Below are 22,425 nucleotides of genomic sequence, written 5' to 3'. Positions count from 1 at the left end.
GGAGGTACGCTTCTTTCTGAAAACATCAGCAGACGTGACTCAGGCGGGTGGAGTTAGTGCTTTATTTATCACTGAAAAGCTTCTTTTCTTGTCTTTTTTTAATTCATGATGACACAGAAACAATAACTGAAACATATTTACATTTATCGCCATCATGGATCCGGTCAAGTTTCCCTGCGTCGGTAAAGTGCGGCTCCACTTCGACACGAGTTCTCCACCTGCTTACATCGAGAAAACCTCCGCCCAAAAGACACCGAAAAATAAAAATCATCGCCACTGATTTAGGCTTTTAGAAGCGTCGTCGCCGTGTAAACAGGAGACTGTGACCTCTGACCTTTAGCATCCCTCTGGACGAAAGGCAGGTTAATGAATGGAACCTGGGAAAACGACAGAAAAGGCCCCGAACTAATGACACGGATCAACGTTTTGTTAAAAACACGGATAAATATCGTGATGTCAGGAGAAACGCGCCGACTCAGCTGATTATTTTGTGTCAAAAAGTTAAATTTCCGAATGAGTAAAATATACGAGCGTATCAGAGAAGACAAAAAGTTGAGCCCAATTTTCTCTTCTTTGTTTTTAAAACGTAGAACCGTCGACAAATCCAGTAAAAAGTGAGGAGGACGTTTGATCAGATTTGGGCTTTTGTTGTCGACACATCTACAGCAAGAAAAGAAAAGCAAAGCATATTTTGTGGCTTAGAAAGGATGAGCACTGCTTTCATGCATATATTCATTTTGTAAGAGACAGACATATGTATTTATGGAATATAAATCTTCAAATGAGAAGGTTTAACGTCAGATTTTCTTTTTTAGTAGTTTCACGCCTGCACACAAATGGCATGAAATGCATGAAATGCAGGGCGAAGCATGGCTAATGAACGATATTAACATTGTTTTCTACCATTTACAGAAATACAGAAAAGAAAAATGAAAGAAAGTTAGTATTGGCACTGGAGGTTGTTGAAGGTGTTCATTTCTTATACATCCGAAGGGGGCTTTGGGGCCAATCAGAGCTGACCTTCGACCCCCGAGGAGCAGAACTGGACCTGCTACCCTAACCCTGATAAAAACAAAAAAGGCGGTGCTGAAAATTTCAGTAATCAATATTTTAAAATGACACAATAATTCTGTCTTCAACACCAGAGTTTTTGCGTACAACTGGAGAGATTACTGACAAAGAGATGTGTGTTTCCAAGGCATGCCATCACCCAGGGAGCACAGATTCGATGATTTCCAGTAACAATGAGTAAGATGTTTGAAAAACAACAACGTATAGACCAATACCAAAGTAATCCCCTCTCAATCATGATTATTATTAATTATGACCCAGCCCTCTGCCTCGATTCTCTCTTTTCTTCTTATTCTGCTGCGTTCGGGACGTTTCTTCGTGTTTCTCTGCACCAAACCGCAACGGGCAAATCACATTCTGTCTTCAACTAAAATTAGGGATTCTAATTGATAAATACATTTTATTTTTCTGACCGATAGTCGCCCGATCTTTAGTTGACGTTCCACTTCTAGGATTGCTCCGTTGCCGACGGAAATTCCGCTGGATTTTTACTCCGGATGTCCGTTACCTTCCTATTCCTTTTATGTAGTATTTATTTTAAGATTATGTTTTGGGCTTTTCCCTTTACGGTGCAGAGACAGTGGACATGAAAGGGGGAGACGTGTAAGAGGACACGCAGCAAAGGGCAGCGGGTCGGACTCGAACACGCACCGCTACAGGACTCTGTTGGCTTTCTGAGGACTATGGTTACCTGTCCAGATCCTGCAGTAATCCGACAGCTAGATTCGTCCATGAGGACTAGTTACCTGCCCAGATCTCTGCAGGTAAATCCGACCGCTAGCTAGACTATCTGTCCAATCTGAGGACTATGGTTACCTGGTCCTCAGATCTCTGCAGGGTAAATCCAGACAGCTAGCTAGACTATCTGTCCAATCTGAGGACTATGGTTACCTGGTCCTCAGATCTCTGCAGGGTAAATCCAGACCGCTAGCTAGACTATCTGTCCAATCTGAGGACTATGGTTACCTGGTCCTGGCGAGGTCGGTGACTCGAGTCTGTTCGGTGTGTCCCGTGCCGCTGTCAGTCAGACGTTTTGGCCGACATGACGTGTTGAATCGGAAGGCGGGCAGTCGGACAGCGGCGAATCCGACTGGTGGAGTGCTAGCCCGGAAAGGACGAGAGGGATGAGGGACACGAGAGTCTCTCAAAAATCTGACGAAAATCTTTTAAACCGACCTTTGTCGATCTGAAAACGAAGACGGATTCAGCAGCTGCACGGCCGATTTCTCGCTTAACCCTTATGTTGTCTTCCCGTTAACCATGAACTTGTCCTTCCAGGTCAAAATTGAAAAATAACTTTTTTTTTGTGCTTTTCAAATGGTTTTGTCACTTTTTCTGATTTATTTGTCACTTTTTTCCAGCTTTTGGCACTTTTAAAAAAAACCTGAGCTGGTTTAATAATTGGTTTTACACTTATTCTTGGAATTCATGGTCAACAAAACCTCATTTATATCAATTTATACAGACGTTTTTACTTTAAAAAGACAGAAGTTATGAATTATTTTGACTGGATCACAGATGAGTATATGCCAAAGTTTAGTCCGGATACTGTTTTGAAACCTTTAAAAAAAGAATTCAAATGCTGTAAGATAATTAAAAGAAAATAAAACACCCAAATAATTAAATTAAAGTAATCATTAATGCTACCTGAACAACATATGGAATAATCCATGTAATTTTTGGGCAGATTGGTTGAAAGAAATCCATATTTTTGCTATTAAACACTTTGAAACGGGTCAATTTGAACCAAGGACAACACAAGGGTTAAAATGTTTTCAGAAACACGTTTCGTTGAACTATTTTTGTAAAATATGAGATCGTATCCTGAACAAGCCGCCATGACGGTCTGGCTTGGAATTTTCCGAGAAGCCGGAACCACGCGACGCTCGTCCAATCAGTTGGCAGTTTTCGTTTTTTTGGGCGAGAATAGAATAGATTAGCGGCGCCTGCTGTTGTGTAGACGTATTACGTCTCGCACACACGCAGAACATACTCTCCAGCTGGCGTCGCTTCGGTGTGTTCTGACGCGCTTTTTTGAGAGACGGGAGCCGACGGATCAGTCCGGGTTGGTGTGTCCGAGCCTTTAAGGTTTAGAGGAAAAACCTCCAAAACGCTGCAGGACGCTTTAAAAACACAAACACAACTCTTCAAAATAAGACTCCCTGGTACCTCTTCCTCCCTCGTCTTCTCTTTTTGTTTTACAACAGTGTATCTCTCATTTTTCGGGTCCTGCTGCCCGCCGGAACCTCGGGGAAACCGTCGCCTCCTGCCGAAGAGCCCTTGAGCAAGAGTTGACAAGGACCCCGGCCCAAATGTGTCTCCTTCAGATCCCGGTTCCTTATTTTGCGTGCCTTGTTTTGCTTTTAATCCTTTGTCATTGCTGTTAGAGCTTTCTATAAAATACACATAAAAAAAACAACAGAAACCTACAGGTTAAATCTATATTTGCGTCCTTTTCTGGAGAGTGGAGCCGGTATAAAAATCTGTGGTTTTTTGTGTTTGTTTTTTTACACAGAATAAAACACAAGTCCACTCACACTCCCCTCCTCTTCTTACAGTGAGGGTGCGTTTAGTTTATCCTCCCTTCTCGGAGTGACAGGCTCCACCACCAACTTCAAACGGAGTCCAGCAAAGGAGGGAGCGCATGTTTTTCAGTCCTAGGCAGCCCGGGTGGGCGGGTGGTGTTCCCCTCTTCTGATTCCTGAGCTGTTGCTTCGACAGTACCAGCCGGGACTCGCCCGGGTGGTCAAACATGCATCCTCCGTCGGCTTCGTTAGGCTTCAGACTCGCCCTGCTTCTTCCCCTCCTCCCCGGCATCGCTGTCCTCCGATTGGCTGTTGCTAAGCACTAGGAATTGTCCGTCAGAAGCAGGCGGGTTAGCGGGGCGACTCGAGGCGGCGATCAGACGGCTCTGCTCCTCCAGATCCTTAAAGCAAAACCAGGAAAACTCAAAAGCTAAACATCTGAAATAACAGGGCATATGTTGCACTGTGTGTGTGTTCAGATAACGTAATAATATAATATTTAGATAATGTGTCCGTTTTTTTAATTCTGTCACTGATTTGCACAAATCTACCATCTACTATCGACCATCATCCTGCAAATGAGTCTTTAATCTAGAGCTGCAATGATTAGTCGATTGGGTGATTTTCGACAGAAAAACGATTAATCATAAAAGTCATTTTTCAAACAAAAACATTAATAATTTCAGCCGTTTAGTTGTGGGAATCTTTCTTTTTGTCCTGTGTAAATGTCTTCAGGTTTCAGATAAAACAAATAATTTGAAGACGTCACTTTGGTAATTCAGGATCTTGTGAAGGGTATTTATAATAATATATATGCCTTATCTTGAACAAATAATGGAGAAAACCCATCTCCAGAGTAATTGATAATGAAAATAATTGTTAGTTTCAACCCTAGTTTAATTTAGTTATAAATCATGAGCAAAACTTGAATCTGAGAATATAAATAAAACCGGGTTAAAAGGTCACCCAATGTCTTATTTAATTAAGAGTGGAAGTGAACCACGTTTCAGTGTAGGGGTCAAAGTCTGGGGTCAAGAGGTCGGAGCTCACCTTCTCTATCTGTCTCTGTTTACTGAGTTCTTCCTGCTGTTTCTCTTTGGCCTTGTCGTGCTCCTTCCTCTTCTCCACGGCCTTACGGTCCTACGCAACAACAAGACATAAAAATTATGTATCTCCACAACAACACCTGCAGACCACGGCTGTAGAATAACACGTGGATACAGCGTATGGGGGCTCGTCCGGGATTTAACTACATTAATTGGTAACTGGTTCTTGTTATTGATTAATCCAATTTAAAAAAAAAAATTGGAGAATGTGGAAAACCGAGACAAAAAAAAGGTATTGAGGGGGTAGTGTGGATTGTTAAAAGTTAATTAGGAAGTGCAGCTGGCTACTTGAGTCCCACCATGGCAGAAAAGTTTAGTTTGGAGAAATATTTGGAACAGCCTCCAAAAATACATTCACAAATGTAGGAAGGACGACCTGATAGCTCTAGTTCATTCCTATGGAAGTTGCCCAGTGGCGCATGAAGCCCAAAAAGTTCAACTGCGGCGGCACCCTGAGGCCCATGGAGACTGGGATTAACCCTCGTGTTGTCTTCCCGTCAAAATTGAAAATCAACACTTTTGTTGAGGCTTTTTTGTCAATATTTGTTACTTTTTTTTAGGTTTTTGTCCCATTTTTCAACACTTTTGACGCTTTTTTCCCGATGTTTGTCACTTTTTTTGACATTACGCAACGCTAACTTATTAACTTTAGTTTTACAGTTATTTTTGGAATTTATGGTCAATAAACCTCATTTGTAGGAAATTGTACCTAATGTTTGAGTTAGAAAAACAGAAATTAGGAATTATTGAGACTAAAATTAAAGGAATGGATGTTGATGGATAATCACAGACTGGAATATGTCTTTTACTCAATACTATTTCAAAACCACTTCAATTATTTCTCCAAATGCTATAAAATTGAATAAGACGCCCCAAAATTAATGAAAGTAGAGATTTGTACTTACCAAAGAGTGTGGAATCAATCATGTTATTTTGGGGAATTAAAAAGAACATTGATATAGGACAACGGGTCAATTTGACCCGAGGACAACATGAGGGTTCAGTGAATTAATCGTTTGGCTCTTTTAAACTTAATAAAAGGGGTAATAATAAATCTATCTAAGATGATTTTTTGGGGCATTTTAGGCCTTTATTTATGAACCACCATGAAAGGGTGGAGAGAAGGGGAATGACGTGCAGCAAAAGGCCGCAGGTTGGAGTCGAACCAACGGCCGCTGCGTCAAGGAGCAAACCTCTATATATGGGCGCCTGCTCTACCAGGGGAGCACCCAGGAACCCAGAATGGATCAAATTCTGATAGTGAAACGGGTCATTTTGAGGGGGTTGTGATGCAAAAAAAAACGCTATGTTGGACGCTATGTCAAATTGGCGTCAAAGCCTGGCGCCACTTCCTGGGGGCCTGCTGAAGATAATAGGCTCGTTGGAGATGAACTGCGCCTCGCCTGTAAAGTGGACGAGAGCAGGGGCCAGCATCCGGGGGCGGGGACAAAAAGCTGCGGTAAAGTCGGACAGTTTCCAGCCGATTCCAGCCGCCTTCAGGCTGGACAGGAAGTGACAAAAACACTGTGGTGCGATTCCGATTTAATAAAATATAATCAGACCCACAAATCAGCTGGTACACGGTCTCCAGTTGTTTTAATTATGACAGAGTAGCTCTCGAAATGTTCTACATGCGATGTGTTGCTGATTTTAATTAACAACAGACCGTAGATGATCAGTGATCTGAACAGATTTAGTCTCTCTGACTTCTAAACGTCTCTATCAGCCACACAACGTGTGTTCTGATCAATCAGTTAAATCAGCTGAGAGGACTGCGTTTCCCAGCATGCACTGGGTCCGCCTGGGTCTTGCAGTCAGTGAAAAGCAACCACGCCGCCTGCGTCTCAGAACTGCGGCCGCCTCGCTCTCGTGAGATCCTCATTGCCTACTAGTGCATGAGTCAGAGCAAGTCGGGATGGAATCGGACACAAATCTAACCGGCATGCAACGGGCGCCGATCGCCGGTGATCGATTCTGCGCAGACCTGGCTCATCTCGAACGAGCCTAACGTCACCAAAATGTGAGTTAGCATTAGCTTCAGTGCAATAAAGTTTGAAAATCCGTCTCACCATCTCAGAGTGGAAGGCTATCTGCTTGGCCAGGCCGACGCTGTCGCAGATCTGAAACACAGGAAGACGACACACAGGTCAGACAGACAGACAGACAGACACACACACAGGTCAGACAGACAGACACACAGACAGACAGACAGACAGACAGACAGACAGACACACAGGTCAGACAGAACAGACAGACAGACAGACAGACAGACAGACAGACAGACAGAGTGATCCACAGTGAGACGGACAGACGGACGACCTTCTCCCCATCATTGTTTGACTCGAAGATGTAGCAGACGGCTCGGCTGTCACCCCGCCCGCCCGCCGCCACCGCCTGCAACACGAAACCAAACAGCCTCTTGTTGTCCTGATGGGACGAACAATGGACCACACTGGAGAGAGGGAACTACGGGAGGAGAGAGGAGGAGGACACAAGGGAAGGAAATCAAGGAGGAGAGGAAAAGGAGGAGAAAGAGATGATCATTAGAAACATGATTGAGACTAAAACTGTCTGAGCAGAGAAACAGAGATCGTCTCACCCTGAGTCGAGTGACTTGTGTCTGAGGATCAATGAGCCTGAAACAAAAAAATATAGTTATCAAAGATAACATGTAAACTGCAGAGAAAAAAAGGGTTTCCAAAATTAAAAAAGTTAGTCATTTAATAGTCACTCTTTTGTGATTTCTGTCCTACTTGATAAAGAAGTCATGTTGTGTTGTGTTTTCATTGTTTGTTTTGTACCAAGTCTCAAATCTCAAGGGATCTATTTCACACTGAAGAAATTGTTCTTAGTGTGTGTGTGTGTGTGTGTGTGTGTGTGTGTGTGTGTGTGTGTGTGTGTGTGTGTGTGTGTGTGTGTGTGTGTGTGTGTGTGGTGTGTGTCAGTCATACTTGAGGCAGTCACAGGTGACCAGCAGGTGGGATTCGGTCATCCTGAAGATGTTGTGGATGGCTCTGGCGGCCAGGATCTGCCTCATGGTCTCGGAGATGATGTCTGCTGACTCAGCATTACGCACCTCCATGGAGCCCAGGAAGCGAACGATGAAGAGCTGGTGGAGGATCGAGTCTGGACAACAGACGCACAGACTGGTTTTCATTGAAAAGCTCAAGGAACAGACAGCGATCTGCTTTTCATCTGAAACAACGTTAAAGGTGCTCTAAACGATGTTGGGTGACGTTACTTCTTGTTGACGTTAGAAGTATTTTCAAATAAAGCAAGGCTAGCTCGCCCCTCCCTCCTCCTCATCCCGTCCCCTCATCCCGTCCCCTCACCCTCTCATCCCGTCCCCTCACCATCCTCCTCCTCATCCCGTCCCCTCACCCTCGTCCCGTCCCCTCACCATCCTCCTCCTCATCCCGTCCCTCACCCTCGTCCCCTCATCCCGTCCCCTCACCATCCTCCTCATCCCGTCCCCTCAACCCTCGTCCCCTCATCCCGTCCCCTCACCATCCTCCTCCAATCCCGTCCCCTCACCCTCTCATCCCGTCCCCTCACCATCCTCCTCCTCATCCCGTCCCCTCACCCCTCGTCCCCCTCATCCCGTCCCTCACCATCCTCCCTCATCCGTCCCTCACCCTCCTCCTCCTCATCCCGTCCCCTCACCATCCTCCTCCTCATCCCGTCCCATCCCTCATCCCGTCTCCCTCACTCATCCTCGCTCACCTCCCCCTCACCCGTCCCCTCACCATCCTCCTCCTCATCCCGTCCCCTCACCCCTCCTCCTCATCCGTCCCCCTCCTCATCCCGTCCCCTCACCCTCCTCCTCCTCATCCCGTCCCCTCACCTCGTCCCCTCATCCGTCCCCTCACACATCCTCCTCCTCATCCCGTCCCCTCACCCTCCGTCCTCCTCATCCCGTCCCCTCACCTCCTCCTCCTCATCCCGTCCCCTCACCCTCCTCCCTCCTCATCCACGCTCCTCATCCGTCCCCTACCCTCGTCCTCATCCCGTCCCCTCACCCTCTCCTCCTCTCCGTCCTCACCATCCTCTCCTCATCCCCGTCCCCTCACCCTCGTCCCCATCCAGTATGCCATTAGGACAATACCACAATAGTAAACAACACGTTCCTACCCTAAAAAAAACTGTTTCATTCAAAGCGTAGTGCGTACGTTTCTACTGCCACATAGGAATTCTAAGTAATGACAACAACACGTGACTTTTTACGGCTTTCCCAGACATTTGTTGCTTTAAAAAAAAAAATTGAATTGCATTTTTGTCAACATAAAGCCCTACAAGAGTGAGCAAAAAAAGTTCCGTAGCCATCAAAGAATTTAGCAAATCAAGCAGAATGCTGATTGAACGCGTTTCACAGCCTGAATATGAAAACTCTCTGCTTCTGAGGTAAGGTCTGAGACTCTACGTCTGTAAATCTGCCAAATATCGCTTCATGTGTCACGTAGCTGCAGTTAAAAAAATAAATGTCTTTTTGGTTTGGCGCACAACTAGGCGGCAAAAATTCTATTTTTAACATAAATTACTAACAAAACAGAGTGTAAGTTGTAAATTCCCCACTGGGGATCAATTAACAGTATAAAATATTACTATTATTATTAAATTGATATGCGGGCGGGATACAAAGGCCTTGTGTTTGACACTGTTGCCTTTTGAATCGCGCACTCCACACAGTTGCTAGTAGCCAAGGAGGACACAGAGGATTAAAACAACATGATGGACTCTTCATAAAAGTTCATTATCTTCATTTGAGCTTCTGCGCGGGAAAGTCACCGCACGCCCCGACCTTCTGTCATACTGACACACAGAGAGAGTTGTGTGGAGCTGCTTGTATTAATTAGCTTTACAGCAATTCACAATGTATTAAATGTAACAATTACTTATTAATATAAAGAGGCTACACACCAAAGCTTTAATAATATAAAAAAATAGCCTCATCCCAAACAGTTAGCGGTTAGCAAATGCCGTGAATGCTAACGGACGGAGATGCAGCTTAGGTCACGGCAGGATTATTGCTCAGGACCCGAGGAAGTGCCGAGTGTGACGTTGTTGGAATGAGCGATTCTCAAGAAAGCTGCGATAGCTGAGGCCGAGTGACCAGTCCGGTCTAAACAGGCCCGTCACCAGGACGAGAGAACAGGAATGTCCCGACAGACAAGCCGTACCTTCACTGTCCTCTGAAGTGCTGTCTCCCGACTCTCCAAATGGATTACTCCTTCTGTGGGGACACACACACACACACACACACACACACACACAACACACACACACACACACACACACACACACACACACACTTAATATACTTATAAGTCTCAAAGAAGGTGTAAAAAGGCATTAAATCTAGTAGAACGTAGCCAGGTTGGAACATTAATGCTGCATTGCTTCCTGATTTCACAAACCAGGGAGTGGCTGGAGGCCCAAATCCCAGAATGCACGTGTGTTAATCGCCCGTTCAAAAAAAAAAAAAAAACACGTTGTTGAAAGATTTTGCGTTCATTTTGAGACACACACACACACCACACACACACACACACACACACACACACACACACCACACACCACACACACACACACACACACACACACCACACACACACACACACACACACACACACACACACACACACACACACACACACACACACACAACACACACACACACACACACACACCACACACACACACACACACACCTACCTGCCGGTCTGTGATGCTGTCTTGCTTTGTCCTGAGTTCTCCTCGCTGACCGGGGAAATGATGTCAAACTGGATGGGTGTTTCCGGGGCAACCAGGGCATCCAATGAGAGCACAGACAGGGCAGGGGACGGCTCAGAGCCCACGGAGCTGATGCTACTCGCTCGGCCCACACGCCCTTTACTGGAGGGAAGAGAGAAAGAGACGGATGGTTACTGGTGAAAATCCAGCTTTCCCACAGAAATCTGATTGGCTGAGTGTTCATCTTCATATCTGGTAGCCGATTGGTTATGAGGTTGTCAATCAAACCTTGTAGCACTTTAGGTTAACTTAACACACAGAAACACACACAGACACACACACACACACAGACACACACACACACACACAGACACAGACACACACAGACACACACAGACACACCTGCTGGGTCTCATGCTCTCGTGTCTCTGCTGGAAGGACGGAGACGGCGTCACGGCTTCAAGAGCCGATTGGTTCACTCTGGCTGCAAGCTCCTGCCAATAGGAAGAAAGTACTGTTAGTGTCAATTCAATTCAATATTTTGAATGCATGAATTCATCAATATTCATCAGTATTTAAACGTTTAAAACATTGGAAATTTAAGGCTCATTTTGGTTTTTCCAAAACTTTCAGGCTATTTTTATTTTTCCAAAATCTTTCCAGGCTTGGAATTTACATTTATATCGATAGATAGAAGCTTTATTCATCCTGAAGGATTTTTTTAATTTCCTTCAATAACTTTGAACCCTGAACATTAAGGAAAGGATCCCTTCAGAGATAGTTGTTAGAGACTAAAATCCTTATTATACAGAAGCGCTTCTCCATTTGCAAACATCCCTGAGTGATTCCCCCCCCCCCCCCCACCCCCACCCCGATCCCAGAATGGAGGTGTGGTGCAGCTAGACCTTACTCCCCAGTGCTGTGGACAACGTTCTGGCAATGCAAGACTAAATCCGAGGGGACTCAGAGGTCTGAAACCAGGCTAAGCTGTACATCTGAAGATTGCTGCCAAAATCTCCACCGTGATCTGTGACCAGGTGAATAAAAGTTCACGAGGGAAGTAGGACACGGACCTCGGCGTTCTCACTCAGGTAGATCCTTTTGGAGATGTTGTTGATGGTGGAGATCCACTGGAGGAGGAAGCAGCACAGAAGACGGCATGAGGAGACAACAGACAACTGATAGTTAACAAAGAGCAGGTTACGTGACAGGAAGACATTTTACCTCCTCGCAGTCCTTCCTGCTCTCCGACTGCAGCGTCACCACTCTGAGAACACAAAACGAGGAAAAAGGTTTAATAGAGCAGCATATACGCTACTGCAAAAACTTTAAAACGGGGAAAGAATCTGAAAAATTACGGTGTGTTCATGAAAGATAAATGTAAAAAGTTGGAGCCCTCTGTCAAATAGTTCTGAAGTGATATTGAAGAGACAGAAAAAAGGGCAATGAGAGGAGATACCCTAAGTTCATGTATTATCTCACACACACACAGACACACACAGACACACACAGAACCACACACAGACACACACACAGACACACACACACACACACACACCACACACAACACACACACACACACACACCTAACCCTACCCCCATCCGACCTGACTGCCTCGGGGACCTTATTCTTGTTTGTTCACCTCCCCGCTCCAGTCACCTCAAAAAATCCCTTCATGTGACCACATGTACTGCGTGTTGTCCTGTGCATCATCATTATATTTTACTTTTCACCATTCCAAATCCTTAATTATGTTAATTATGTAAATAATGTATAATAACATTCCTTTATGTAAATACCGTACATATCCAATTCCTTATAATTCTTTATTTCTTTGTGTTTCTACTCCATTTACAATATTTGTGCAACTGCAACACAGAGTTTCCCTTCGGGGATCAATAAAGTATTTCTGATTCTGATTCTGATCATTATTATATGTATTTGTATATTGTATTGTATTCTTCTTTTTCTCCTTCTCATGCTGTATCGGATGCTGGTAACTTTAATTTCCTTGCGGGAGCAAGGAACTGTAACATTCCCATTGTACAATAAACAAAGAATTAAAAAAAAAACAAGAAAAAGTGGGAGCCTTCTCACTTCTTGCCATCGAAGGATGTGACCTGGAAGCAGAAGCGACGGTCGTCACAGTCGACCGCCATGACGGAGCAGTTGTCGAGGTCCGTGACCAGCCCCCCCGCCACCTCGCCGCGGCCCTGCTGCATCAGATTACCGCCCTGCGTGAAGAAGTACTGGCGCTCCCAGGACGACGACACCAGTCCCGTCTTACTGAGGGACACACAGGAGACGACACAGACAAATTAAATGTAAAGATCGTGACTTCAAACTTAGTGTCAACTTTTTAAAAAATATATTTTGGGCCTTTTTTAGGCCTTATTTCTTTATATATGACAGCTGAAGCCATGAAAAGGGAGCGAGAGGGGGAATGACATGCAGCAAAGGGCAGCAGGGCGGAGTCAAACCTGCGGCCGCTGTGTTAACCTCTATAAATGGGCGCCTGCTGTGCCAGGTGAGCTACCCAGGCGCCCAGCTTAGTGTCAAATTTAACATCAGATACCAATACTAATATATAACAGCAGATTTGTATTCATTAAAGGAGAATTACGTTGTGTGACGTTGTGTTTTAGATTTTTAAAACAGTTCAGAGATTATGCTCCAGTTTACTTCAACGTGATACATAACGGCCCGTGTCAAACTCAAGGTCCGCGGGCCCAATCTGGCCCCTCACCAATTTTTAACCGGGCCCCATGTCAATTTAGGTTGACAATAGATTTTTGCCCGCTGTTTGTGAACCAAACCAAATACACGGGATATAGCTTCTTTTTTTTTTTTTTTTTTTTTAAACTGCAGTTACGTGAAACATGAAGCAATGTTTGGCAGATTTACAGATGTAGAAGATGTACCTCAGAAGCAGAGTTCCTCAAATTCAGGTTGTGAATTCAATCAGTGTTCTGCTTGATTTGCTAAATTCTACGATGACAAAGAACTTTTTTGCTGACTTTTGTAGGGCTTTATGTTGACAAAAAATGCAATAAAAATCTAAAAAGCAGCAAATGTTTGGGGAAAGCCATAAAAAAGTCACAAAAAAAAGAACAAAAGTCACAAAAAAAGCTACAAAATGTCAAAAAATGCGACATTCAGTAATACAGTCAAAGATATTTAACCTTTCCGATTACAAACAAAAGCCTGTCAATAACCTATAAATGTCTGGCCCTTGATGTGACTCTTTCCTGAATTTGGGGGGTCCCTTGTAAGTGGTCCTTGGCTTGAAAAAAAACGGGGGGGGGGGGGGGGGGGTTAGTGATTTATGACATGAGAATGATTTCAATGATCAGATGATTCTGCCCACGGGAGCTTTAGTGTGAACATTTAATGTAAGCATTAATATATATAGTGTGGGTGTTTGTGGGTGTGTGTGTGTGTGTGTTGTGTGTGGTGTGGTGTGTGTTGTGTGTGTCCTACTTGCGGATGTGCAGGTAGCCCTGTTTCCTGGTCAGGTTGCGACAGACGGGTGAGTGGGCGGGATCAGGGTCACATGGTGTGTACAGCCCGTCACATGATCTCTCCATCTCCTGGATGGTCTCCTGCATCTGCCCAACCTCTGCCTCCATCTCCCGACGCACACTACACACACACACACACACACACACACACAGACACAACACACACACACACACACACACACACACACACTGAGTTTAAGTAAATAATACTAGCGCTGCAACTAACTCGCTGAATAATCAATTATTCAATTATTTTCTCGATTCAAGAAGTTGTTTGGTCTGTCTGGTTTATTAAATGTCAGAAAATGGTGAACAATGTAGATTGGTGTTTCCCAAAGCCCAAGATGACGTCCTCAAATGTCTTGTTTTGTCCACAACTCAAAGATATTCAGTTTACTGTCATAGAGGAATGAAGAAACCGGAAACTATTTACATTTGGAAAGCTGGAATCAGAAAAATTTGACTTTTTTTTTCATTAAAATGTAATAGTTGACAACTAATCAATTAATATTTGCAGCTCTAAACACTTTTGGATGGGTAGTGGTGTGTGTGTTGTGTGTGTGTGTGTGTGTGTGTGTGTGTGTGTGTGTGGGGTGTGTGGGTGTGTGTGGTGTGTGGGTGGTAAGGGTGGGGGGGGGGGGGGGGTCTTACTTCTGGACACTGGTTCCTATGGTTCCCAGGAAGTCTCCCACTGCTGGGTGAGGTTTCTGAACCCAGCTTAAAGAAACTGATCTGCAGAGAAAACACGAAAATAAGATAAAGACACATGAGCAGGCTTGGTATCAGCTCTGAAAACATCACGTGTGTGTGTGTGTGTGTGTGTGTGTTGTGTGTGTGTGTGTGTGTGTGTGTGTACCTGGGCCTGCATGTAGCCCAGCAGCGGCTCCAGCAGAGCCGTCTTCTTCTTGTACTGTAGCGTGTTAAGCGAGCAGAAGTAGTGCATCATGGTCTGGTGCTGTTTCTTGCGGGAGGTGTACACGTCCTCCACGGCCTCCGCACGCAACTTCAAACACACACAAGACTTTCCTCTTACTTCAGGATCAAGGTAAAATCATTCACATTTGGCCAAGATAGTCGTGTTGTGAAACTGTCTGCTGACCAATTCCCTTTCAGGCAGCTTGACGTTAATTTCTATGAAAATCAAACTGCAGAAACTTATGCCTTGCTGCAGACATAAAAGGAGAGTTTTCAAGCATTTAAACTACTACGCTTTGGGTTGAAAAACAATTATCTTTCGCTATGTTTCCGGATTGATCTGTTGTAGTCTGAACGGGCACAAACGGAGACCTTTGGAAACGAGGACACAGGTCAGTCAGTCTTATCTAGGAAAGACGAGGCAGCTTTATTTGTGTTGCACATTTCACCAACAGCACCATTCAAAGTGCTTTATGTAAAACATCAAAGATTCGTTAAAAACAACTAAATAATAAAAAACAGATTAAATACGAGGAAAAAAAGTTACAGTGCAGTATAGGAAAATAACAATTATTTAAAGAAACGTCTTCAGCCTTGATGTTAAAGAACTGACAGTTGTAAAGGACCTGCAGTTTTCTGGGAGTGTGTTCCAGATATGTGGTGCATAAAAACTACGTCGTCGGTCCGAGCTAATAAATCCATGCTCTTACTTTTCACCGTTGTTTTTCTTTCTCAAAAGTATTTCCTGTATTTTCAACTCATACATCCATGACTGTAACCGCAGAGTAACGTCAGACAATCTGCTTCCTGTTTACACCGGCACACACACGCCCGGTGTGTGTCAATGGTCACGTGATGTGCGTTGTCAGACGTGCTAATAGGGACAGAGACGTTTTTGGTCTCAAAACGCTGCTTAAAAATGAAACCAAAGTACATGGATGTAGCCTAAGACACGCCTCGTTCCAGTCGGAAGCAGGTTTCAGGTCTCTAGAAGTTGATTTTCATAGAAATAATCCAAACAATCCAACAACTGAAGTGTGGAAAAAAAAGTTGAGTGGATTCTTTGGACGTTTAAAATTGAGATGTGTCAAGGAATTTGCTCTAGAAATCAATAACTTCTTAAAAAGTAATCCCAACTAACTACACAAACTCAAATCAAAGTTTCAGAGCTTTAAACTGTATTTTTTTTCTTCTTGTTCTTTGAAGGAAACTTCCTAGGGAATTATTTATAAATTAAAAATATGGCTAGAAGCCTAGGATCGAGTGATACTGAGTGACAACCCTAGCGTGAGTGTCTCTTACCTTGTCGTTGTCCCTCTTCTTGGACAGGCGGCTGTATCTGTTAATGGCTACGTCGTGATCTGCGGACAGACATCGGCAGGTAAGACACTTTGGTGGCAAGACACATTTTTTTTAATCTTTCACGTTAGAAAGGACCATAAAGCAGCAACTAAATGAAGACAAAGGAAACATTCCACATAAGGTGAAATCTTCCTAGCTTAGCTCAATGTGCAAGCAATCTGGAGCCAGACAAATCCTGCTGACACACAGATCTGTACCCTTTGTTCTTTTAGCTGAAAAAACAAAACAAAAAAACTGATACACCATATTAACTGTAGCCTGAAGCAGCACTACTAACTCACCATCACTGGATATTTGGAAGACTTCTTTGAGAGTGAGGATCTCTGCAGAGAGACAAAAACGTGTGGTTGAATTTCCAGAAACACCATGTTGTGCTATGACAGGACTAAAGGGAAAGCTTAGACGTCAGGTCATCACAGGCCACAGGGCTGGGGACGAGAGTCCAGTCTCTGTCACCCAAAACCTGTTCTGTCCTTAGCTCCCTGTCTCAATCAGGGAGCCTAAGTGGACAGCCGTCATAACAAGGGAATGTTTTGTTGCAGGAGGTCAGTGTAAGCAGTGTAACAAGGTGACATAGTCTCTCATGCATCCCAGAACTATGCTCAAGGTGACCGTCTTTTCTTTATCTTGAGATATCGCATACTTGATAGTTGCTAAGGATATAAGCCTCAGGAAAGACACAGGACCTCAGAGTTGAGGAGGAAACTGTCCTGTCTTCGTTAATCTCCTCGATTGAGATCAATAAATGCTCGTGTGTAAGACATCAAAGTCTAAGGTCTTACACAAGGTCAAGTCATGTATCCTGAAGAAAGCTGCTACTGAGTTTTTCTCATAACAAAAAGAACTGAAAGTTATAGTGCATGGCCAATTTTTGCCTATCAGGTTTGAGCCAGAGGTCAGATCTTTAGTGTTTGTGCGTTTCCTACCCTTCAGATCTCTCTCTTTAAACTGAGTGATGGGAAACATCATGGCATCTGCAAGCTGGGTGGACAAGACAGCATGACAGGAACTCAACTACAGAGAGAGAGAGAGAGAGAGAGAGAGAGAGAGAGAGAGAGAGAGAGAGGAGAGAGAGAGAGAGAGAGACAGACAGAGAGACAGACAGAGAGAGAGAGGAAGTTGTCATATCATATGTCAAATCATGTCAGGTCAAATCTGCCTGTGTGGCCCATCCACACGCGTTTGTCTTCTCTCTCACCTCATCAATAACTTTTGCAAACTGCTGCAGGGTGGAGCTCATCACCTCATCGTCGCCCCCTAGTGGAAAACGCTGCAGACGACATCAACAGCATTGAGAAACAAATTAGACTGATTCTTGTGAAAAGTGTGTCGCTGCAGCAGCAAATAAGCATAAAACCCAAACAGCTGAGGAATCTGAAATTAAATCATGGTGTTTTCTCTAGAGGGAAAGGTCAGGGGTCATCGAAATAACTACAAAGCTGTCAGGTTCAGGACAAACGTGTTGGAAAGACCGATGGAAAAAATATTCCAAATATTAAGGCAAATGTGTGTAAATTAACAGACAAGGCCAGTGGCAAGTGTAAAAAGTCTGTTGTTAGCTAGATAAGAGTGATGATAGCACTATAAAGCTAACGTCTAGTTAGCTGCTTCTGTTTTACTGTTGGTCACCAGTGTTACAGGTCCAGAGGCTGGCTTTATACGGCTGTGGCTATTTGGTATACTTTATGGACTGTAGCTACTGTTATAAGGCTAATGACTAGCATTATAAAACTGTGTTAATGGTATAAGACTGTCGGCTAGTGTTATAGGGCAAAGTCTCACATTGCCAGTCCTATCTCCAAAGCGCTGCTGAATAAGGTTTTGACTACAACACAGATACATTCTGGGAAAGGAGAAAAAAACACTCTGGGTTGTTGGCATTTCTTTAAACCAAACGCAATCGTCTTGGGTGGCGTACGTCTATGTTACCAATATGAAACGAATACATTTTTCATTTCATTTTCAGCATTATAACGTTACAAAGTGACGCACGTTAGTCTCTGAAGTAACGGCTGGACTACAACAGAGCTGTTTGGAGTCGTTTGTGAACGGTGTTTTCTGTTGGAGATGGTAACTCCCTTTGGGGGGGGGACTTTGGGATTTTTATCACTTTGGAAGCCTATTACATGCACACAAAGATTTATAACACGATAAAGGAAAGGGCAAACACCAAAAAGCATTATATAAGCACTTCAAAGCTTTTACCTAGTAGCCATTTTTAGCATGTCACTTGCTAATTCGAAGTTTGTTGTTTCCCTGAAACGAACAGAGTTTGAGAACGGGAACATACAGAGAGCGGACATTTTTTGCGAAAATGATCCAGGACTTCTGCTGATCCAGACTGTGTGGCCAGTAGCTAGTGTTATAACACAAGCTTTTTCAGTTAGAAGGCCAATGTTTAGTGGCTAGTGTCCTGAGGTCGGTGGCTGGTACGACTTGGCCTACCTGTTTGTCGTACTCTTTCAGCAGTCTGGAGGTCAGGTGGGTCGCAGCACTGAGCTCATTCTGAAAGAGAAGACAGGACACACACAGCTGGAGACACACCTTTCACATCAGCAAACACTCAGTAACATTCCTGGATCTGCTGTCTGCGCCTGCAAAGCCAGTGGCACTACACCTGGGGATCCTCTAGTGCTGCAACTAACGATTATTTATGTTGTCGAATAATCTGTAATAATAATAATCGCATTATTTTCTTGATTAATCGATTACGCGTTTGGTCTGTGAAATATAGATCAAATAGTCCTAAAATGTCTTGTTTTGCTTTGTCAACAACTCAAAGACATTCAGTTTACTGTCACAGAGGAGAGAAGAAACATATTCACATTTAAGAAGCTGGAATCCGATAATAATTATCAATTATTCGATTGATCTTTGCAGCTCTAGAATCGTGCGTTTGTGTTTGTGTGTTTGTGTGTTTGTGGTGTTTGTGTGTGTGTGTGTGTGTGTGTGTGTGTGTGTGTGTGTGTGTGTGTGTGTGTGTGTACCTGTGCATCATAAATCCTCTGCATGGCCTGATAGAGCTGTGCACAGTAGTTGGACATCGCTGCAGTGTCTTCCTCAAACACTCCCAGCAGCGAGCGCGTCTACATATAAAACACAAAACAAAAGATAATGAAGCCGGTGTTAATCATTCAACCGCTCCATAAAACCTCTGCACGTCACGGCCCCAAATCATCCTCTGGGTAACTGCCAAAAAAACCAAACCCATACCTATCTACGTAAATCTACACCCATCACCCGTCCTCACAATACTGCTTTTAAGGTGCGTCTCAACTGCACTTCTTTGCCTTTGGCTTGGCAGCAATGTCATCTGTCATTGTAAGAAACAAAAACCCCCAAAAGTGTATTCCTGGTGGCTGGGTAGCTGGTCTAAGGGTCCAGCATCACAAAGAGAGACCAGTGGCGGTGTATTACACTCTTGTGGTCTCACGGTTCTGATGATGTCGCTTGGATTACGGCTGTGCGAATTAGTCGAATTTTGATTGTGATTTCGGCTCCCAACAATCACCAAAAACAACGTAATCGAGAAAATTTGGCACATTATATTTTGCAAGTTAACTCTTATTTTGTCTTGTGTTCCTAAAGGGAAGGGGAATTTAAAACGTTCAGTTTCACAGTTCAAGGTGTTTTCATTGTTGATTTGTTTAACTGTTTCACTGTTTTTTTAAGTTCAACAGATGCAGTGCATCTTTCTAAAAGCCAATCAATAACTGTGTTAAATAATAGTGATTTTTTTTAATGGGGCAGCCCTAGATTGTATCACAAAGTATGTGAAAATATCGCTAACGGGCTGATAGGAAAACCCCGAATTAACTGAGCCTGTTGATAACCTTTGTGTAATACCAGTTATTCACAGTGATGGAAGAAGTATTCAGATCTTTTACAAGAGTAAGAGGAACAATACCAAAGTGTAGAAATACTCTGTTACAAGAAAAAGATTTGTTTTCAAAACCTTGAGAAAAAAGTACAAAGGTAAACAAAAAGTATTAGCCTATACAAGTACTCAATATGCAGAATGTCCCATTTCAAAACATATAGGATAAAATAAAATTATAATTATTGATGGCGCATTAAAATGTTCATCATTTTAATGTTGCAGGTCATCAAGGCGCTATGCAGTTTTGGCAATTTCTTCGCTGTTTTCTTGCTTTTTGCCCTTTTTTTCTCTATAGAGCTCCGACTACAAGTTTCTTTACAGAGCCCCCCCTACAGGTTTTTCTTATAGAGCCCCCCCTACAGGTTTTTCCTATAGAGCCCCCATACGGGTTTCTATATAAAGCCCCCCGCTACAGGTTTCTCTATAGAGCTCACCCTACAGGTTTCTCTATAGAGCCCACCCTACAGGTTTCTCTATAGAGCCCACCCTACAGGTTTCTCTATAGAGCCACCCTACAGGTTTCTCTATAGAGCCACCCTACAGGTTTTCTATAGAGCTCACCCTACAGGTTTCTCTATAGAGCTCACCCTACAGGTTTTCTATAGAGCCACCCTACAGGTTTCTCTATAGAGCCCACCCTACAGGTTTCTCTATAGAGCCACCCTACAGGTTTCTCTATAGAGCCCACCCTACAGGTTTCTCTATAGAGCTCACCCTACAGGTTTCTCTATAGAGCCCACCCTACAGGTTTCTCTATAGAGCCCACCCTACAGGTTTCTCTATAGAGCCACCCTACAGGTTTCTCTATAGAGCTCACCCTACAGGTTTCTCTATAGAGCTCACCCTACAGGTTTCTCTATAGAGCCCACCCTACAGGTTTCTCTATAGAGCTCACCCTACAGGTTTCTCTATAGAGCCACTACAGGTTTCTCTATAAAAACTAAGTTTCCATGGGTCACTACAGGTTTCATCCCCTAGTTTCTCAATATAGAGTAACATAAGCCAAGTTTTCTATATGAGGCCACTACAGTTTGCTAGTAGAGCACTACAGGTTCTGATAAAGCCACCAAGTTCTCTAAGAGCACTACATTTACTTGAGTACATTTCTTAGACACCCACCACTGGTGTCCAGATCTCCCTAGGTTCTGTAGTAGAGACACACAGGTTTCTCTATGATCAGTTAATGTAAATTAGCTAAAAAAAACTTTAATTTCCACTGGAATCAGTAAGGTTCATCTCGTTTCCAATGTAGAGGAGTAAAAAGCACAATATTATCTCTGAAATGTAGTGAAGTAAAAGTATGAAGTAGCAGAAAATGTAAATACTGAAGTAAAGTACAATTAGCTCTAAATTGTACTTAATACTTGAGTAATTGTACTTCGTAACACTCCACCACTGGTGATCCAGATCCTCCAGCGGTAGGTTCAGTGTAGCCTAAGAGACAGACTTTCTTCCTGATTTCAGAAATAGCCTACTAAATGAAAACATCTGAACAATTTCTACCCCCATATCTACAGATTGAACCTTTCAGGTGCATCAAACTCTGGCCACACCCCACTCAGTGATGTCACAGCAAGATATGATACAGGACACACACACACAGCAGTACTGATGGGGGGGGGTGCAGCTGCAGCTGTCTGACCTGTGTGTGACTCTCACACGTCACACAAAAACATATAGCAGCTGGATGACACTGCTGCTTGGCCATAAGAAAGAGGCTAAGGAAGTAGCCGGCTAACTAATTCAGCTAACTAGGTCATTTCTGCGTAAAGCGACACTTGACATTTTGACGGAACCTCCCATCAGCTGATCGGTCCAGCGGTCCCAGTCTGATGTCGATGCACAGCTGGAGTGTCCGGTTTAAACAGTCCGCCTCACAGACTAGCCAAGCCGTTAGTGGTTAGCATGCTACGTGAACCTGGAAACTGTTCGCTGCTTGTTGGCAAACACAGAGCCTACAAAGACAGTTAGCCTAGCCGTGCAAGTGGCTAACGTTAGCATGCTAGATGAAGCCTCCAGAGAAGAGAGTCGTTACCTGCGGACTGTCCTCTAGCGTCTCCTCTATCGGTAGCTTCTCTATCCCGGGCATGGCTACGGCTGGCGCGGTGGTAATCGGTGCGAATCGACGGACAAGACGCACAACAAATCGATCTTGACAACTCCCACTCAAGATTTCTTGCCTGAACGAATTCACAACACCCTAAAACAGCTCCTCCTAGCTCCGCAGGTCCCGCCCTCCAACTGGATTTAGATTGGATAGGAAGAAAATCCACGCATTTGATTGGTTTTTTGTTTTAAAGGGGAAACGGCGCCA

At 43.9% G+C, this 22,425-nt stretch overlaps 1 protein-coding gene across 1 annotated transcript; it reads right to left on the bottom strand.

The window, feature by feature from the left end:
* Positions 1-48: 48 nt before the first annotated feature.
* appl1 (adaptor protein, phosphotyrosine interaction, PH domain and leucine zipper containing 1) lies at positions 49-22,359 on the bottom strand. Its single transcript, XM_032513749.1, is given in 23 exon segments — positions 49-3,997; positions 4,647-4,736; positions 6,772-6,822; positions 7,022-7,168; positions 7,302-7,338; positions 7,654-7,828; positions 9,880-9,932; positions 10,415-10,594; positions 10,835-10,926; positions 11,506-11,562; positions 11,657-11,699; positions 12,531-12,719; positions 13,914-14,075; positions 14,606-14,656; positions 14,658-14,686; positions 14,811-14,957; positions 16,172-16,230; positions 16,513-16,554; positions 17,158-17,245; positions 17,430-17,501; positions 18,677-18,736; positions 19,219-19,317; positions 22,147-22,359. Coding segments are annotated over 23 exon segments (2,130 nt in total). The 5' UTR covers positions 22,201-22,359; the 3' UTR covers positions 49-3,844.
* Between the last annotated feature and the right edge of the window lie 66 nt (positions 22,360-22,425).

Source organism: Etheostoma spectabile, chromosome 4 (genome assembly GCF_008692095.1).
Source record: "Etheostoma spectabile isolate EspeVRDwgs_2016 chromosome 4, UIUC_Espe_1.0, whole genome shotgun sequence".
NCBI classification, from domain to species: Eukaryota; Metazoa; Chordata; class Actinopteri; order Perciformes; family Percidae; genus Etheostoma; species Etheostoma spectabile.
Note: the sequence above shows the minus strand (reverse complement) of the source record. Positions and strands in the feature narration are given on the sequence as shown.